Source organism: Mangifera indica, chromosome 5 (genome assembly GCF_011075055.1).
Source record: "Mangifera indica cultivar Alphonso chromosome 5, CATAS_Mindica_2.1, whole genome shotgun sequence".
Taxonomy (NCBI): domain Eukaryota; kingdom Viridiplantae; phylum Streptophyta; class Magnoliopsida; order Sapindales; family Anacardiaceae; genus Mangifera; species Mangifera indica.
The window spans coordinates 15,585,641-15,602,410 of NC_058141.1; the positions used below are offsets into that span (position 1 = coordinate 15,585,641).

Genomic DNA, 16,770 nt, shown 5'->3' on the forward strand with positions numbered 1-16,770 from the left:
CAGCATCTTTAAATATATAAAGATTGCAACTCAAATTTGACGCAAATAAACACTTGGGAGGAACATAAAACACTAGCATACAAATATAATCGTATTGTCAGCTTCAAGTGTATCAAAATAAATTAAATGATTGCCATCCAAAGACCGCTTTGATATCTTTCAACTGCAACAACATCAAATCCTCAGTCTGCCAAATTGATTAATTCATAAGATGCACAAAATGAACCATCTCAGCTAGACCATCCAATTTACACTCTTCAATCTAATTCTTCATACATTTAAGTGTTTTGTAGCAAAGCTAAACAAATATTATGTAAAAACAATTATCCGGCTAATAAAATAACTAAAACCTGATAAACTACCAAAAGTGAAGAATTAATCTAGTAGAGACCAGCACCCTCGTTTCCTTCTCTTTTAAGTTTCGCGACGGGTATGCCTCTTACGCACAGAAGCCCCAGTTTCTTCCTTCTCAGTCTCTTCTTCGTTTTCATCAATGCTGCTTTCTTGTTTGCCTGAACTCTCAGCAGCTCCTGTGGGTTTGGGTTTGGGCTCCACTCTTGCCTGCATGAAACAACAAACACCACAGTGAAACAGAAGTTTTAACCATTATTACCAGCGCTCACACATCAAACAAAGTTTCCTTAACTTACCTTCTTCCCACCAAAAATAATCTTCAGAAGAACCGAGATGATAACCACCACAACTGAAACAAGAATGCCAATTGTGAGGTTTGGTTGTTTCTCTCCCTTCTCAATAACATCCTGCCAAAAAAGGTCAGAATTTCAGGTCACATTCCTACACACTATCAATGAGTTGGCACAATGATAAACACAATGATCTGTCAACTTACAAGAATCTGAAGTTTGTATGCATCCAAGAAAGGAAGGTCTGCAATCTTGTACAGCAGATCAAATACCTTCTTCTGTATAAAAGAAAATAAGAACAAATAAGAATGATACCAATGGTGCAGCCCAAACACTTATCCAAAAAGAGAAAAAAGAAAGTTTTCCTAATCCAGTACCTGGAAGCCTGCAAGACCATCTGACCCGGCAGCAGCCTCCTCAGCCTTCTGTTTCTCTTTCTCAGCATCATACTTTGGCTTCCATGCAGTCTTCCGGTAAGACTCTGCAACCTTCTCATCCTTTGCTATGAGAAAATTGCCAAATAGTATACCATCTTGCATAGTCCAAATCTCAATGCCAACAGCAGCAATAGGCTCAAAGTCAGGTTTATCAAGCTCAAAATAATCTGGGTTTGGAATCTCTTGAGGCTTCCAAATACCCTTGTAATTGAGATTGTCAATAAGTGGGGCATGCCATTTACCCTTGTAAGCAGGATTCTTCTTCATTGGCCTCTTCCATTCACCACATCCAGGGGCCGTCTCACACTTTGGGTTATCAATCTTTGGGGCCTCCCATTCACCATCCTCCTCATCATCCCAATCTTCCGGTTTTGTTGCCTCTGGATCATCAATCTCCTCAGGCTCATCATCTAACCATCCTTCAGGCTTCACAGCATCCTCATCTTCAATTTCCATGGGTGCATTCTCATCCCAATCATCTGGCTTAACTGCATTAGGATCTGGAATTTTTGCTCTCTCATCCCAATCCTCGGGCTTTTTGTCATCTGGATCAGGAATTGTCTTCTCAGGAATGAGTGGGGGTTCAAAATCTTCAGATGATAGGAAATTTGCTTTCTTCTTCTCCTCTCCATCAATCAAAATTTGTAAATCATTATTTGGTTTCAAGATGGCAGTGTAAACATGAGTAAGTTTGTCAGATGGGACAGATGGTGGGAACTTGAGGTGGTGTTCAATGTACTGCCCACTCTTGGGATTCTTATGCTTTAAAATAAAGTGAACCTTGTTCGTGACCCCACATTTATCTGGTCCAAACATAATAGTATAAGGAGAGTCATTGTCAAACTCTTTAGGATTCCAACCAGCCTCCTGGGGCCGCAGGTATTTCAGGTATGCACCACCACATTCAAGCCCATTCTGAAGGCGAACCTCATACTGGAGGGCAACAGTACCATCCTTAAGAGAAAAGGGCTCATCAAGCTCCTTCACAATTGCATACTTCCTTGCTGGCTCACTCACAAGAAGGCCATAGTCATCATGACCTTCACTCTTTGAGTGTCTCCATACACCTAAAACGAAAAAAAGAAAAAAACACATAAATATAAAGAAGGAATTATGCTAATCAGGTAACTAGATAAAAATCACCTACTTTCCAATCCTAATGAGAAATACAGAAAAATAAAATCACATTAGAAAGTTCTTAAGATTTGGGCCATACTATTTTTGGGTTAAAATACTAATGCAGTAAACACATTTTACAGAAGAAAATATGTTGTACAAATGATCTTATTCCAAAACACTATAATTAGGAAAAACAAACATTCTAATTCATTGAAATTTATTCTAATCTTTTGAAAATTATCACTTAATAATTATACTGAAGAGAAGCCTCCATGTTGGTCTTCTCTGCATGGGCCCAACAAACCACACTCAAATTCTCCACGGCATTTTGTAGTTGATGTATAATAAACATCTCCTACTCACCAATACAAGCCCATGAGGTCATCACTTATCAAACTCCCAACAAAAGAAAAAACACGATTGAACACAACAAAAAATCACAATAATAATAATTAAAAAGAAAATCCTCATTTAATCAGAACTCTCATGTAAAATGAAGTAAATCGGCCTAAAGGCTCTCACCTTTAATCCAAAAAATTATTATATTGCACTTGGAAAATTAAACGCCCTAAATCAATTCATGCCCAACTTTTAAACTCAAATCAACAAAGATTTTAAATTCACGGGTCAACTAATAAGTGCGCGTGTGTGTGTAATACATACGTACACATACGTATCAACTTTCAGTATCATTTCAGATCCGCCACCAAGACAACTCACCTTTGTAATCTTCTTTGTCAGACGCGATCCAACGCCCCTCAAATGGCTCGGCAAAGGACTCATAGAAGATCTGCAAAGTGGCATCGTTAGAATCCGTATATTCATAAAAAAAAAAAAAAAAACTGAAAATCCTAAAACATAAAGACAGATGAGTAATAAATTACCTTGGCATCATCAGAAGCGGATATCAACTGAAGGGAAACAAAAGCTACGAACAGTAGAAGTGCGAACCGCAGAGAGACCGCCATCTCTCTCCCCCGACCTGGTCGATCTAAAAATCTCGATCTCGAGACTGTAATTCGTTAAATATTTTTATAGTCCTTTGCAACATGTTTCACCCAATGAAAACGGATGCTACGTGACAGCAACCAATCATTTTATGACACGTAAGCGAACTTAGCTGAAAAACGAAAGTCAGTCTAGGAGTTCAGGGCCCTTAGCCGAATATGGGCCTTTAACCTTACAAAAAGATTGTAATGGGACAATGATATCATTTTACCGAATATTATGTGTAATGTATATAATATTTTTTAAAAATAATAATATATAAATAAAATAATAAAAATTTAATTAATATATCTTTTTTTTTAATATTATAAACACTTTTAAAAATTTAAAACTTTTTATATAATTTCTCTAAAAAAGTATATTATTTTTTATTGATACTATATATTATATCGTATTAATTTAATATATTTTAAGATACGTATCATTTTTCATTTATATCGTATCATATCGTAAAACACATATTATGTATGCGAATATATTGATAACCATGCATAGAACTTCTGGTTACTCTTGGAGCAAGTCAAAGCCTTTTAACTCCTTAGAGCAATTCAGCAATTCTATATCTGAGAATATTATAAAGAGTCAAACATTCTGTATCAACAGCTACATCACAAAAGATTGATAATCGTTTCATATAAGCGAGACATCCTTGATGAATCGTGTGAAATAAAGCCACGAAGCAGGTAAATTTGTGTCTTTAATCACTTCAACATATAAATATAACCGCTACTCACCAACTTTTAGAATGCTTAATTCTTTGCGTTCGACTTCTAAGCGCAGAGCAACATTTTCCCAACTCCTCCAACAACGGCTTCTTCTGGATTGATTGAAAGACTGGTTATAGGAAGCCAGAGAGTCTGTTATGGGAGAGAGTTCGGAAAGTTAAATTCATTTCTGTTTATCTACAGAAATCTGAGAGGAAAACTCCGAATTTGATGGTAATTCTCGAGCATTGACACCACCTGAAAAGACAAAACAAAAAGGAAACATGCATGCATATTGATGCTGCATAAATAATCAAAGAATGCCACCGAAGTATGAGGAGTAAGACTTCAGGTCTCCCTCGCAGGCTCCCAACTTAATCTTAAGCCTACCAAACAGTAGGATGGCATATTAATCGGAAGCCTTTGAGGGAGATTGGCGTCTTCTCCTAATGAACTGAACAACACCTTGAGAACTTATTTGTAGCAAGAATAATATGCAAAATGGTTTATATAAGGGCCATCTGCACTGTTTGTTGTGCAAATCTTACTCGAATCCATCACGACCTAAAAGCAAAAGAATAGTTGTTGGTTTTCTAAATCTGTTGGCAAACTACATATGCTAATTACTGTTACCATAATTGTCAAAGAATAAACAATTTTATTATACTCACTCAATTCCTACTACCAGGGGTCAAGGTTCCACTTTTTCCTTGGAATTTCAACTTTGATCGATACTAGAGCTGATTTTAGGGCCACTGTTATTTGGCTACCCACCAATATATCTATAGAATTGGATCCTCCTATATCCTCAGATATTTGTAATATAATATTTATGTCAAGTTTGTGTGTGGGTGGGAGTATGCAAGCTCGATCATCATCAGGCTGGAATGCACATTGTGCTGTGGAAGCCAGGAACTCAAAGATCTTTGAGTTACGATACTACCATGCATGTTAGCCATCAACAGTTGGAACATCATTCAGTGCAAAATAAAGATACTTGCAGATCTTCTCAAAGTATGCGTTGTGAAATGAACCTGTTGAAGGATTAATGTTTAGTTAGTGTGAAATAATTCCTAGGAACGTTTTCTTCTTCTTCTCTTTTTTGGTTTGCAATGTCTGGAAGAAATGAAATCAGAAACTAGACAAAATGTTACACGGACACAATGATTCAATATCGATGAGTGGGCGCGGCGGTGCATACTGCCCAATGGATCAAAGGCACAATTGGGACAACAGCCAGGGATTTGATTCCGATCAACGCATTATTCATTGATACCCACTTTGAAGTTTACCCTGTATGGGGTTTTAACCAACATAAATTCCCATCCCTTTATTCTCAATGCATGTCAAAGTTATCTAGATAACCAAGATTGTGATGAAATCTTCTAAAATTCTCCATAGATTTCTTTAAAACTATTGTAACTCCGCCCGTGAAACTTTTACGTCGAAGAGGCTACATATTTTCAATTTGTAGTCAGGAATATCTCTATGCCAACTGTTGAAGGCTTGATTTTGTTATTTGGAAGGTATTTTTTTTACAATACTTGATTATCAGTGTTATTAAAAAGTGCTAAAATATTGTTATTTTTCATTTGTGAGTTGCATTATGCACAGTTTTATAAACCAGAGAAATATAGCATTTATACACGTATAAGCTAAGTCATAGTAACTAATCGACCTAATCAATTGGAAAATCACACAGAGACTATAATTTATAATCAATAAAAATCTATGGAGCAACCTTTTCGGGAAAAAAAAAGTTATATGAAAAAATATAAAGATCAAACACAAAGACTCAAAACCTCTTCTTTTACAACTGTTGTTTCAATATAAGAGAAATAGAAGATCAAGAGTGAGGGTCTGCCTAAATCAACAATCCAATGACAACGACAATCATAAACTCCCCCTTTCAATTTCAACCCTAATAAGAAAACAAGGTTGAAATAAAAAAGTAGGAGTCCAACCAATTAACAACTGTCTTAGACCAATGATAACATTTAATACAAAAGATGAAAATCAAAATACATGTCAAATGGCTCCAAGCAGTGGTGGAATCTCAAACCTCAACACTATGTCCTGAATATTAGCTCAAATAAGAGTACAAATATTAGTAATGATGACCCTTCAAGAGTTACATAGTTGGTGAAATATCCAATTATTTCGCTCCTACCATGGGAAATAGACTATGGTTGAGAGAACTAACCTTGCAAGCATGTGTTTGAAGTCATCTTTGCAATGAAGATGTGTGACAATCCACTAGGGAGAGCCTACAATACCTCCATAAGTGTCTTGGCTGAGAAAGCATGGGAGAGCCGGTCACTCAAATAATGGAATAAGGCCATAGGCCTGGAGACGATACATGGTGGGAAGTCTCCTTAGGGAGACCAACCAAACAATGAAAAAGTGTCTTAGGATATCTCCCAGGATGGCTTGACTTGTTAGAATCTTTCCTACTAGTGATGTATTTCATGAGTGATCCACACACTCCAATCCAAACATCCCAAAGTTATTACTAAGGTGCTACTTACCACTTACCGGACTGATCAAATGAAGTGAGTCTGCGGTTATAAGAGGACTAAGGTATTCTCAGATTTTGCTATTAATTTTTGAGTTATATACAACCACAGTTGATAATATCTGTTTTTGTACAATGAAGCACACTGTTAAAAAAGCAGATGACAGAGAGAACATAAATAGTAAATCATCAACAAAGGGACTTGAACAAGCTGCGCTCTGTCTACCTGATGTTAATGAAATATATATAAAATAAATTAAAATTAAAATTTAATCATGAAATATATATTAAAATTAATTTCTTCTAATTAGCTGTCTTCTGTGTGTTTTTGCACAAGCACCACATCAACAGATGATCATGATCCAAGTTTCATGTTGTTAATTGGCTTTACAAAAATGTAGCCAAAGAAGTTTGCAAGTTGAAACCGTCGGGGTTGGATTAGCTAGCCAGAGAATTAGTTGGGTTCAGTCATAAATTTCTTCAGTCCTCCTCCTTGTTGCAATTATAAAGATCAATCTTCCTAAATCAACAACTGAGGCAATATACACTTGATCAAATCACTAGACAAAGAAATTTTGTAGCTGAATCACATAAACATAGTTACCTGGTGCTGCCTTATACAGCTTTTAGAGCTTTTGAAGTGTTCTCATATTATGAGGCGTTGGCTGGAGATGAAAGTAAGGAAATTAAGAGCCCACATTTTCGGACCTCCCCCCCACGCAGGTGTCGTCTGGTTTGGTTGAAAGAATGATTATAGCAAACCAGAGAAGCCTTTGTGGGAGAGAGTTCAGAAAACAGAGTCTCTCTCCTATTTCGACACACAACACCTGAAATCTTTCATTCAACTTTTACAAGGCAGAGAAGTTGGGTGGTCTATTTATAGAGTTTGATGGTTATTTATGCCCCTTCTGTTTCTTACTATTGTATCGCTTTTCTAGTTTCGTTTGGCTATTTCGAGGATTGCTTGTAGAAAACCAATGCAAGGGACTTACACAGAAACTTCTTCTAAGTCTTTCTCTGGCATTTTCCAACAGTCCAGAATGTGTTTATATTATATAACGATGTGCCGCCTTCTAAACGCCAGTAGAAATTGGCATACACGCAACGATTGCGTGGCAGCATTGACGAAATGACTCTGCTTCTAGGACCCAAAACCAAGCCCATTTTCTTGTTCCTTTCGTGTTGATGTTAAATAAGGTATTTTAGATTTGTTTACATGCTGGTCAGATAAGAATATCAGAGTTGCAGTCAAATAATGGTGTTGACCAAGCGATTTTTATTTCAACAGACTTAAAATAGAGGAAGCTGATCTAACGGCCACGGTTATTTTTTCCATCCGATTAAAGAAACGATGCTGTATTGGTGGTGCTATACAAAAAAATATCTCCTACAGTCCTTTCATTGTTTGCTTAAGAAGATTCGAGACTGTCCTCTCCACTGGTGCGCATGGCGTGAGTCAAGGGTTATTCTCTAGATTCATCTGCCAGTGGTGTGCATCTTTTATTCATGCTGAGTCAAGGGTTGAAAGCAAACACAAAATTGATGAGTTGAAATTTAAATTCAATTTCAAAATAATTTTATTTTAAATTTAATTTAAATTAATTTCGAATTTAGATATTTAAATTGGTTCAAACCTGAGTATAAAACCTTTTTTTACATATGAAATCTACTATTTTGTTACTTGGGCAAAACCATTTTGATATGATAACACAATTTACAACTCTCTAATATGCAAAAATAAAGTTATATAAATTATATAAAGATGAAAGTTGGCCATTAAAAATGAAGGATAATAAAATATAATGGACCCTGAGCTCACCTTGTCCTCAAATGCTTCGTCATAATGGAAACTCAAACCTAGAATATTGTGAAGTCTGAATGAGTTCCTTCTCACTAAGCCAAATCTTTCAAGGCACTTAATCGAGGGGTTTAGAGAAATTAGTACAGTGAATGCTGGACAAATGGATATAGCACAAAATAATTAATACAATAAAAAGCTAACTATTAGTGACAGTAATTTGTCATGAGCTTTACACAGAAAAAATGCAGCCACACGTGTTGCGGCTTGCCGCAATAAACATAAACTAGCTAGGGAAAATAGGACTGCAGCGATTCAATGTATGATCTTACGAAGATTAAACTTAAATCAACAATAGCTACAAAGCAAGCTGGGTTTTTGGCTTCATTTTAAGTCAGAAAAGGTTCGCTTATGTACCGTATATGTTGATCTAGCTAGAGCCCAGAGGAAAACTTTTATGATGAGACACTCTTATGCAGTTAATTGTAAATTTTGGAGCAGAACCATATCAACTTACCTGCCTGTTCTACTGTCTACACCACCGAATATAGCTCTAGCTGGACTTCGAAGGGGAGAACCCAGAGTCTGCACAACCGAATACAGCGCTGATTGGAATATTACAGAGATTACGCAGCAATGACTCTGCTACTGGTTTAGTGTGTTAGGTTGTAACTAAAAAACGTGCAATGGTGGTTAATTTTGTCTTCATCCAAAAGTTCGGAAAGAAAGACAGGAATGAAGACTCGATATTTGAACCACACAGGACTTAATTTGCTCGTGAACTTATATATGCGCTTAATTTATTAATAGTTGACGGATTTTATACCGATATGAACCCATTTCGATAAACTACAAATTGCCCCATACAAGCTTAATGACCCTTAAAGAACTCAGGGGCTCAACTTAACAATTCGCCCCACTAGGTGTTACTTTCAATGACGACTTGACGAGGACATCTTTATTGGCCACGCTCCTAATTGAGCTTTTAAATATTTACTGGAATTCTTCATGTTTTTTTGGTGTAATTGAGACAATTATGTGGTGACAAACCTCTGTCGTCAGGCATTTTTGTGTCCGCACTAGATCAGCAATTTTAGGGTTTTGCCGCACCAATATATAATTTAACTTCCAAGGGCCCTTGGCATTGACATTATGATATATTAAAATTATAACGGTTCAGAGACAAATAGAAATTCTTAGCCTACCCATATGGGCAACTTGGAGAGCATTTTATGATTGCACTTAGCATGTAGGTTAAAGAGATCAGATATTCTTTCTGAAATATCAGATTCTCAAGCATTTATGCAGCATGCACATACATTTTATTAAGCTTAAATCCTGCAATTCTGCCACCTGCAATGGCTCTTTAATGAGAGAAGGATTACCTTCAATTTTAATAGCAGTGATGCAGGCAGGAAATGCAGTTTTAAAATCTTTTTAAAAAATTACAGCAGTTTGATCCACCCTTGCTTCTTGTCTCTTCCCTCACCCATAGGCATATTGGACTGAGATAAATATTATAATTTATGGCATATATTTGATATATAAACCCATAAATATTAAGATGAAATAACCGTATATATATCAGAGCTAATTACTTTACAAGCAGTTAAAGTCTGAAGTCGGAGTTACGTGTGGGCTGGGGACAGTTAAATCCCTGCTTCGCACGGAATCCTGATAGCAAATCTTGAAGACTTTTTCTCTAAAATTTTGTATACTGATATGCTGCCGAATTAATAATCAAAACTATGCCAGTGACTATGAGGAGTAAGACTTCAGTTCCTCCCTCGCGGGCTCCCAATATTTCCATAAATACTAAAGCATTTGCATGGTATATCGGAAGCCTTTGAGGGAGAGAATGGTGTCTTTCCCAAATTAGATTTATCAAGACGTTGCTAATTTTTTTCTATTGTAGGACGAATAAGACGCAAATTGGTTTAAATAAGGGTATTTTTTACTATTTTGTTGTGGAAATCTAACCCAGAATCCTTGCGTTAAATTGCAGAAGTCTATTCTATATTTATATAGTGCAGCTTCCAGCTCAACACCCACCACGTTATTTTATTGGTTTTTCAAATCTGTAGGCAAGCTCCATATGCTAGTTACTGTAGCCCAATCTTCAAAGAATAAAAATAAACAATTATGGCAAGAACGACTCTGCTCCAACTGCAAGGGTCAAGAGAATGTCTCTTTTGCCTGGGAATTTCAACCTTAATAGAGACTGAAACTAATTTAATAATAAAGTTCACATGCACCTCGTGCAAATTCAGAAACAGAAAGGAGATCACTATAATCTAGCCACCCACCTAGCTAGTTTCCACTAAAATCAGCCTGGAATGCAGATTGCGTAATGGAACAAACAACCACTAACTTATTTGAAGCATCACTGATGCTGCTAAACTGGGAACCTCGGTTTTTCTCTTGTAATCAAATCTAAGCATAAGCTTTTACCTCTAACTTATGATGTTCATATTGGATGGAACTCTAGGTCTATAGCTAAATACATGATATTGAGTCCAACAATTTCTCATTACTTATGATTGCCTGCAGTATGATGCAGGCACGCAGCAACAAACGTTTATCCTCCAGCAACACAGTTGGAACATTATGACGTTTTTGGACAACGTTAACATTCAAATCTAATCTCATCATCTTCATGGACAAACATTCAATTCTGTTCTGCTATAATGAAATATTTAATTACTCTGGGATTTTCAGAAACTTATGTATATGTGAAGGGCTAGTATTTTTCGTTAGATTCTCGCATCGAAATGTTGAAGGATGAATATTAATTGTTCCTTATTGACAAAGATATTTTTTGGACTCAATTCAAATATATATGTGCAGAATGAGAAATGGGCATTTGCTCGGAGAAAGTTGAGTGGGAAAGGAGGCGCAATATGTCCAAAGGATTAATGGGATACTTTGGAGAGAGTCAGGCATTTGATTATTCGCAACTCATTATAGTTTTGACGTCAAATATTGGCCTGGGTGTGGTCAGCATAAATTCCTAACCTTTTATTATCAATGCGTGTAATGATAAATATCTAACCCATAATTCACAGTTTTATTATAATAACTATTAATAAAATAAATAGAATATAGGAGATATGTCTATGTCAATTAATTGAAGGCTTGGAAACGCCGAAGTCATATAATTAGGGTTAGCTTTAAATAAATAAAAAGGCGGTCGCAAATTTTTCTCGAATAAAGGTGTACTCTCTTACAAAGGCAAAAAGAAAATCGATTTATGTCACTATCGGTAGGGTTTGCATATAATACTTAGAAATATGTAAGTAAGATTTCCCATGCTTTAACACCAAGCGCATCTGGTGTAGTGGTATCATAGTACCCTCCCACGGTACTGACCGGGGTTCGATTCCCCGGATGCGCAGTTTACTAGTTTTACTCTCTTCGTTGGAAAATGGAATGTCTCCAAATTTTTGTTTTCCTTGTTTATTTTTTTCCATTGAATTTTGTTCGCAAATGTGTTTCTCAACATCCTGCAGTTAAATTATTCACAGTTTTTTATTTTTTTGTTGGTGCATGCTCGGCCGACTTGCTAAAAAATTGAAAACCTTGCACACCAGTCTTATCCAAATATATCTATCATACTAGTACCACTACATTATTTGATTAGGCAACATTACAACTTTACAACCCTACCCATTAGAAAGGATCCAGAAATTTCCCTTCGGCAAAAACAGTAATCCCCAAAACAACAAAGTGAAATGAAAATTGAAGCAACCCCAAAAAAAACAAAAGGCAAACAAATAGTGTGGCCTTAATCACTTATGATGACAATAATCCTTGAGTGAAGCTATGACTGGGGATCAACGCCAACAGACTTGAGAGTCTCAGCCCGTGGTTTATGAGCAAAAGCATCTTTTCTTATGGGATTCCCATGCTCAAACTCCTGAACGTGAGCCACCTTTCTGAAAAAGGATTTCTTCGCCAACTTGTCAGCCTCATCCACCACCTTATCTGGGAGATAAACTTCTGGCAGCGTCTCTCGTTCCTTCTTCTTAACACGAACTCCTGGTGAATACATGAGCTGCTGCTTCGCCGTGTGTAGTCCCAGAGACACTGATATGGCTATCATCCCAATCGCCACGAACACCGGCACGAAATCACCCCTTAGTGCTGTTGTTTTACTGCGCTGATGATCCTGAAGATGGCCGTAATTAGCAGTGGGAGAGTATGCTTTCATTGTTGGAGTTGTTGAGGTGGCGTATGTTGCACTACTGCTTCCCCTTATACCGTTACCCATCACTGATCTCAAATAACTCTGAAACATAATCAATAATAAGCAACGTTGGATTTCGAGGATCAAACATGATTATATATGAATAGTCGAACCCTTGAAGCAGTGAATACTTACCATTGATCTGAAAGCCATGATTGCAATTTAGTGTAGATGAAGTCAACAGTAAGACTCCAACCGAAAAAGAGATTCTTCACTTGCTTTGATTTTGATTTCTTAGGTAAATTTTGGATTTGTTGGGTATATAAATTGGAGGGCGACAAAGTAGAGAGGTTTCTGGAGCCACGTAGCACAATTTGGAAGTTACTTGACACTTGTCAAGAAGTTCAACTGTACGGCATCAAGTAGAAGCCTCTTCAAGCTGCACGTCATGTCCCTAGTAAAGAGTATCTAGCTAAAGTGGAGCAGCGGTTTATCTTTACTTGTGATGTTGGTTATCTCCTGATTTCTCTGTGAATTGGGCCGCACGATTGCGGTTGGTTATCTCCTAATGTCTTTATGAGTTGGGCTGCACGATTGCGGAGATAACTCTGCTACAAATAATACAAATTTTGAAAGACTTATACTTTAAAAGTTAGTATTTACGATTAAAGAGTCTACGGTTATATAAATTTTATATTAAAATTTTATATTTTTTTTATATGAAATCCAAATTTTATATTTTACATTTGGGATCCAAACATACTCCAAATCAACTAAGCCTTCCATTGGCATCTTCTTTTTCATCTCCATTGCTTTTTCAATTAAATCGCCCGGCCAAGCAAATCAGCCATGCACCCATAATGTTTAAGCTCCCCCCAAACCCCAAAAACAGATTCCATACGTGTATATATCAGTCCCAATGTAACCACACCTGCATAAAAATTAACCAACCCTGCCAGTTAACAAAAACGTATCGATTTCAATCTTATTATCCTGAATTTAATCACGAAGTTTCTTTCCATGTTCTAGTTCTCCCAGTTGGGCAGAAGCAGAAAGAGCAGAAACCAAAGCGATATTGTTCGGTTGAAAATCCAACTCCATTATTTTCTAAAGAGTAGAATGGCCTCGTGACAATGATCAGTCTGGGCATACCCTGCTGCAACGGTACTCCAGGAAACGGCATCATCATGAGATGGTATCGTATCAGAACAATTCTCGTGCTTTTGCAACGTCACTCGCTTTCATGTAACCATCAAAATGTATTGTAAAAAACTAAATCTTTGTGAGAACTTTGATCAAACAAGTCATAAGAGAATTCAGAACAAACAAATCGTCAACAAACCCGAATTTGAATGTTTAAAAGTACATCCTTGTGGCCCGCGAACGAAGCTTTAACGACAGAAGGAAAAATGAGGTGGAACTACAATATTGCGCATTTGATTTTGAGAGGTGAGGGGCAGAGAGTGTGAACTCTGTTAATACAAACATATAAATATAAAAAATATAGATTTTTTTATACAGTAACTTTTTAGCAAACTGTGTATTCAATCAACTGATATTCAAAAAAATGGTATTTATCAAATTTAATGAATCAATTTTTTGAATATTTGCTAACAGTTAGAGAAGTCGGAGATAAAAAGGAGATAAATTTTAACATTTCTAAGAGAAGAGAAACCTCAAATATAGGAAAATAGAGGAGATGAAATCAGAGTTAGAGTTTAAAATTATATAGAAAATATGTTTTGAATTTTTTTATATTTATGAAATACCTTTTAATATATTTCGTATCAATTTCTGGGCGTTTCAAAAATAGAAACATTTCTAAAACGGGAAAATGCACCATGGGTTAAGTTTTTGTGCTTCCTAGATTAATACCATATTATACACAAAGGTATATAGTTGTCCATAGATTGTCGAATTTTGTTTCATTGTTTTGCGTTTTGTTGAACAACATCTTCCCACCCATCAAGTTTCAAGACTGCCATTAAATTTTAAATATTTGTTTTAATTGTGAAAGTGCATTTTATCGCTTTGTAAAATATATATTATAGGTTAACATTATTTATACTCGTAAACCCAAAAATTGATGTTCGAAGGTTATATTGTGTTAAATAAGCCCCCTCATCCTCTCGAATACAACTAATTTTCTTTATTAACATAAAAAGTAATCACTAAAACTTTATATTTGATTAAAAAAAATTAAAATTCTAATTTATACTCTTTTAGATTATCATAAAGATTTCAAGTTAAATGATATCATTTTAAGTGCGATTTAGTTAAATTTGTAATCAATGAAAAATATTATTAGTATTTTTTTTAATTTTTATAAATATTACTTACTCGGTCATGGGTGGAAAAGCGTCTTTCTTAAACTTCGTGGTGAATAGGAAAACCTTAGGAGGGCAACTGTGATTTTCATTTAATAATGGGAAAACGTCTTCTCAAACTTCGTGGTGAAAAGGCAAACCTGAGGGGGGCAATAGTAATTTTCATTTAATAATGGGATCGTTGGGCTTTAAAGCCTTAAACAGTCTCTTCGTGAACTTAACGAAATGAGTAATATACATCATCAGACTTAGGAAAAACAAAACCCGTGAACGGCAGGATTCGAACCTGCGCGGGCAGAGCCCACATGATTTCTAGTCATGCCCGATAACCACTCCGGCACGTCCACGAGGATGTGTGCGGTTCACAATAAATTTATACTAATATTTAAATCTTTTTTTTGCAATAACTGATCACTCTTTTCCAAAATTAGCTACTTAAGTTCCCCCCTCCCCCCAAAACATAAATTAGTGGTAATTGACTCAGATTCTCATTACCATTTTTGAAGGAGACTGCAAAAGTGGAAGATGCAAAATGTTTTCCACCTATAAAAAGAAAGCTCACATGACTCTCGTCGTATCTACTTCCATATTCTCTCTTTCGACTTCTAGTTCTTGTTTATTATTTCATTAATTTCTTTTGGAGAAAGAACCCCCACCTGTCATCAATCTTTTCATAATTCGTCCTTCTTTAACTTTATCTTTTCTTTTACATTGAATAATTAGGAACCCTCCATCTGTCATCAATCTTTTCATAATTCGCCATTCTTTAACTTTATTTTTTTTTCTACATTGAATAATTAGTCTCTCTCACTGGTTAAGACTAGTGCAATTAAGGTAAAGTAGAGAGGCATAATAATATTCTTACTAGAAGATAAATATGATAAAGAGGAAGAATAATGCCAATAGGGGGACCATTTTTCTAATGTGACACGTTTCTGCTGATCTGTGCTCCGTGTCTTTTCTTCTTTTATCTTTAGTAAAGTGAAAGAACCCAGTTTGTTAGCCATTATTGTCTCGACTTTAAGATCAATATAAGCAAAGTGTGACAGAACAATGAAGCTGCCATTCTTGGTTTCTCTTCTCTGAACTTCAACGTTTGCGGCACACAGAATGTGGAAGAAAAAGAGAAAGAAGAAGATGATGATGATGATGATGGCGACGATGACAGCAATGACGACAAGAAAAGAATGTCATGTGCTGAATAATATTATCCTCTGCTTCCTTTCCGGGACGTAAGGGGCTGAAAAGGCAAGTCATATAGGCAAAGGGAAGGCAACGCCTTTCTTCCGGGTTTGTTTCATCTTTTGTTCTTTGGTGTAAGCCTATTCTTGCACCATATTATCACTGTAATACCTTGTTTCAGACACTCTAAAAGGAGATACTGTTAAGAGTTTAGCCGTTTCTCAATGGCAAAAATGGCTACCTAATTGCTATTGTATGTAACTATGTTCTGCTCAATTTTTTTTTATTCTACTTGTCTGTTTTCCTCCACTTGCAAAGAAATGAAAATATGATGATAATGATAAAAACATAGTGACACTTTTGTCCCTGTAATATGTCTGCCTCCCAGGATTTTCTGACCTGATCAATGACACTTATCGGAAGGTATGAATCATAAACTACAAATCAAACAGATGTTTCTCTGTACACAAGTTCATATCATGGTTTATGCAGATATGGTTAGCGCACACAACAAAATGACAGTGATCCTGAAACTTGAAACCCTCCTAGTACTACTCTTGGTAATATGGTTGGCGCACACAACAAAATGGCAGCGATCCTGAAACTTGAAACCCTCCTGCGCCTGCCCAAATGATGATACGCCATGCTTGTAATGTTTACACGCAGGTTGCGTATAGTTCTAATATGATGATTCTGTTGTCCAGGTTATTAATATTGATGCAGATAAACCAGAAAAACAAAGGGCATGTAAATATTAATAACTGGAAGTATCAAACCTAACACATGCCAAAGAAGGTTTCTGCAAAATCATAAGAAAAAGTTCCATCTGATGTTATGAATTCGATTCTTA

General features: G+C 36.1%; 2 protein-coding genes, 2 long non-coding RNA genes and 2 other non-coding genes across 6 annotated transcripts; 2 read left to right on the forward strand and 4 right to left on the reverse strand.

The window, feature by feature from the left end:
* Window positions 1–164: 164 nt before the first annotated feature.
* LOC123217045 (calnexin homolog) lies at window positions 165–3,242 on the reverse strand. Its single transcript, XM_044637787.1, has 6 exons — window positions 3,085–3,242; window positions 2,921–2,990; window positions 1,022–2,148; window positions 851–922; window positions 651–761; window positions 165–561 (listed from the first exon to the last, which is right to left on the reverse strand). The coding sequence occupies exons 1-6, from the start codon at window positions 3,166–3,168 to the stop codon at window positions 415–417; spliced, it is 1,611 nt and encodes a 536-aa protein (XP_044493722.1). The 5' UTR covers window positions 3,169–3,242; the 3' UTR covers window positions 165–414.
* Window positions 3,243–5,704: 2,462 nt separating this feature from the next.
* On the reverse strand, window positions 5,705–8,993 carry LOC123216079. The gene is made up of 3 exons (XR_006502187.1): window positions 8,743–8,993; window positions 8,247–8,380; window positions 5,705–7,936 (listed from the first exon to the last, which is right to left on the reverse strand). It is a non-coding gene; the product is annotated as an uncharacterized LOC123216079 (long non-coding RNA).
* A 2,555-nt stretch (window positions 8,994–11,548) lies between these two features.
* TRNAG-CCC lies at window positions 11,549–11,619 on the forward strand. The gene has a single exon. It is a non-coding gene; the product is annotated as a tRNA-Gly (tRNA).
* A 198-nt stretch (window positions 11,620–11,817) lies between these two features.
* LOC123216021 lies at window positions 11,818–12,767 on the reverse strand. The gene is made up of 2 exons (XM_044636367.1): window positions 12,607–12,767; window positions 11,818–12,513 (listed from the first exon to the last, which is right to left on the reverse strand). The coding sequence occupies exons 1-2, from the start codon at window positions 12,622–12,624 to the stop codon at window positions 12,046–12,048; spliced, it is 486 nt and encodes a 161-aa protein (XP_044492302.1). The 5' UTR covers window positions 12,625–12,767; the 3' UTR covers window positions 11,818–12,045.
* Window positions 12,768–15,003: 2,236 nt separating this feature from the next.
* Window positions 15,004–15,085, reverse strand: TRNAS-AGA. The gene has a single exon. It is a non-coding gene; the product is annotated as a tRNA-Ser (tRNA).
* Window positions 15,086–15,471: 386 nt separating this feature from the next.
* LOC123217061 lies at window positions 15,472–16,747 on the forward strand. Its single transcript, XR_006502410.1, has 2 exons — window positions 15,472–16,343; window positions 16,413–16,747. It is a non-coding gene; the product is annotated as an uncharacterized LOC123217061 (long non-coding RNA).
* Window positions 16,748–16,770: the final 23 nt, after the last annotated feature.

Coding starts and splice junctions, on each gene's coding strand:
- LOC123217045 (XM_044637787.1), bottom strand. CDS start 3,168: ATGGCGGTCTCTCTGCGGTTCGCACTTCTACTGTTCGTAGCTTTTGTT. Junction 923..1,021: donor ATGGTCTTGCAGGCTTCCAG/GTACTGGATTAG, acceptor TCTTTTATACAG/AAGAAGGTATTTGATCTGCT. Junction 762..850: donor CATACAAACTTCAGATTCTT/GTAAGTTGACAG, acceptor CTTTTTTGGCAG/GATGTTATTGAGAAGGGAGA.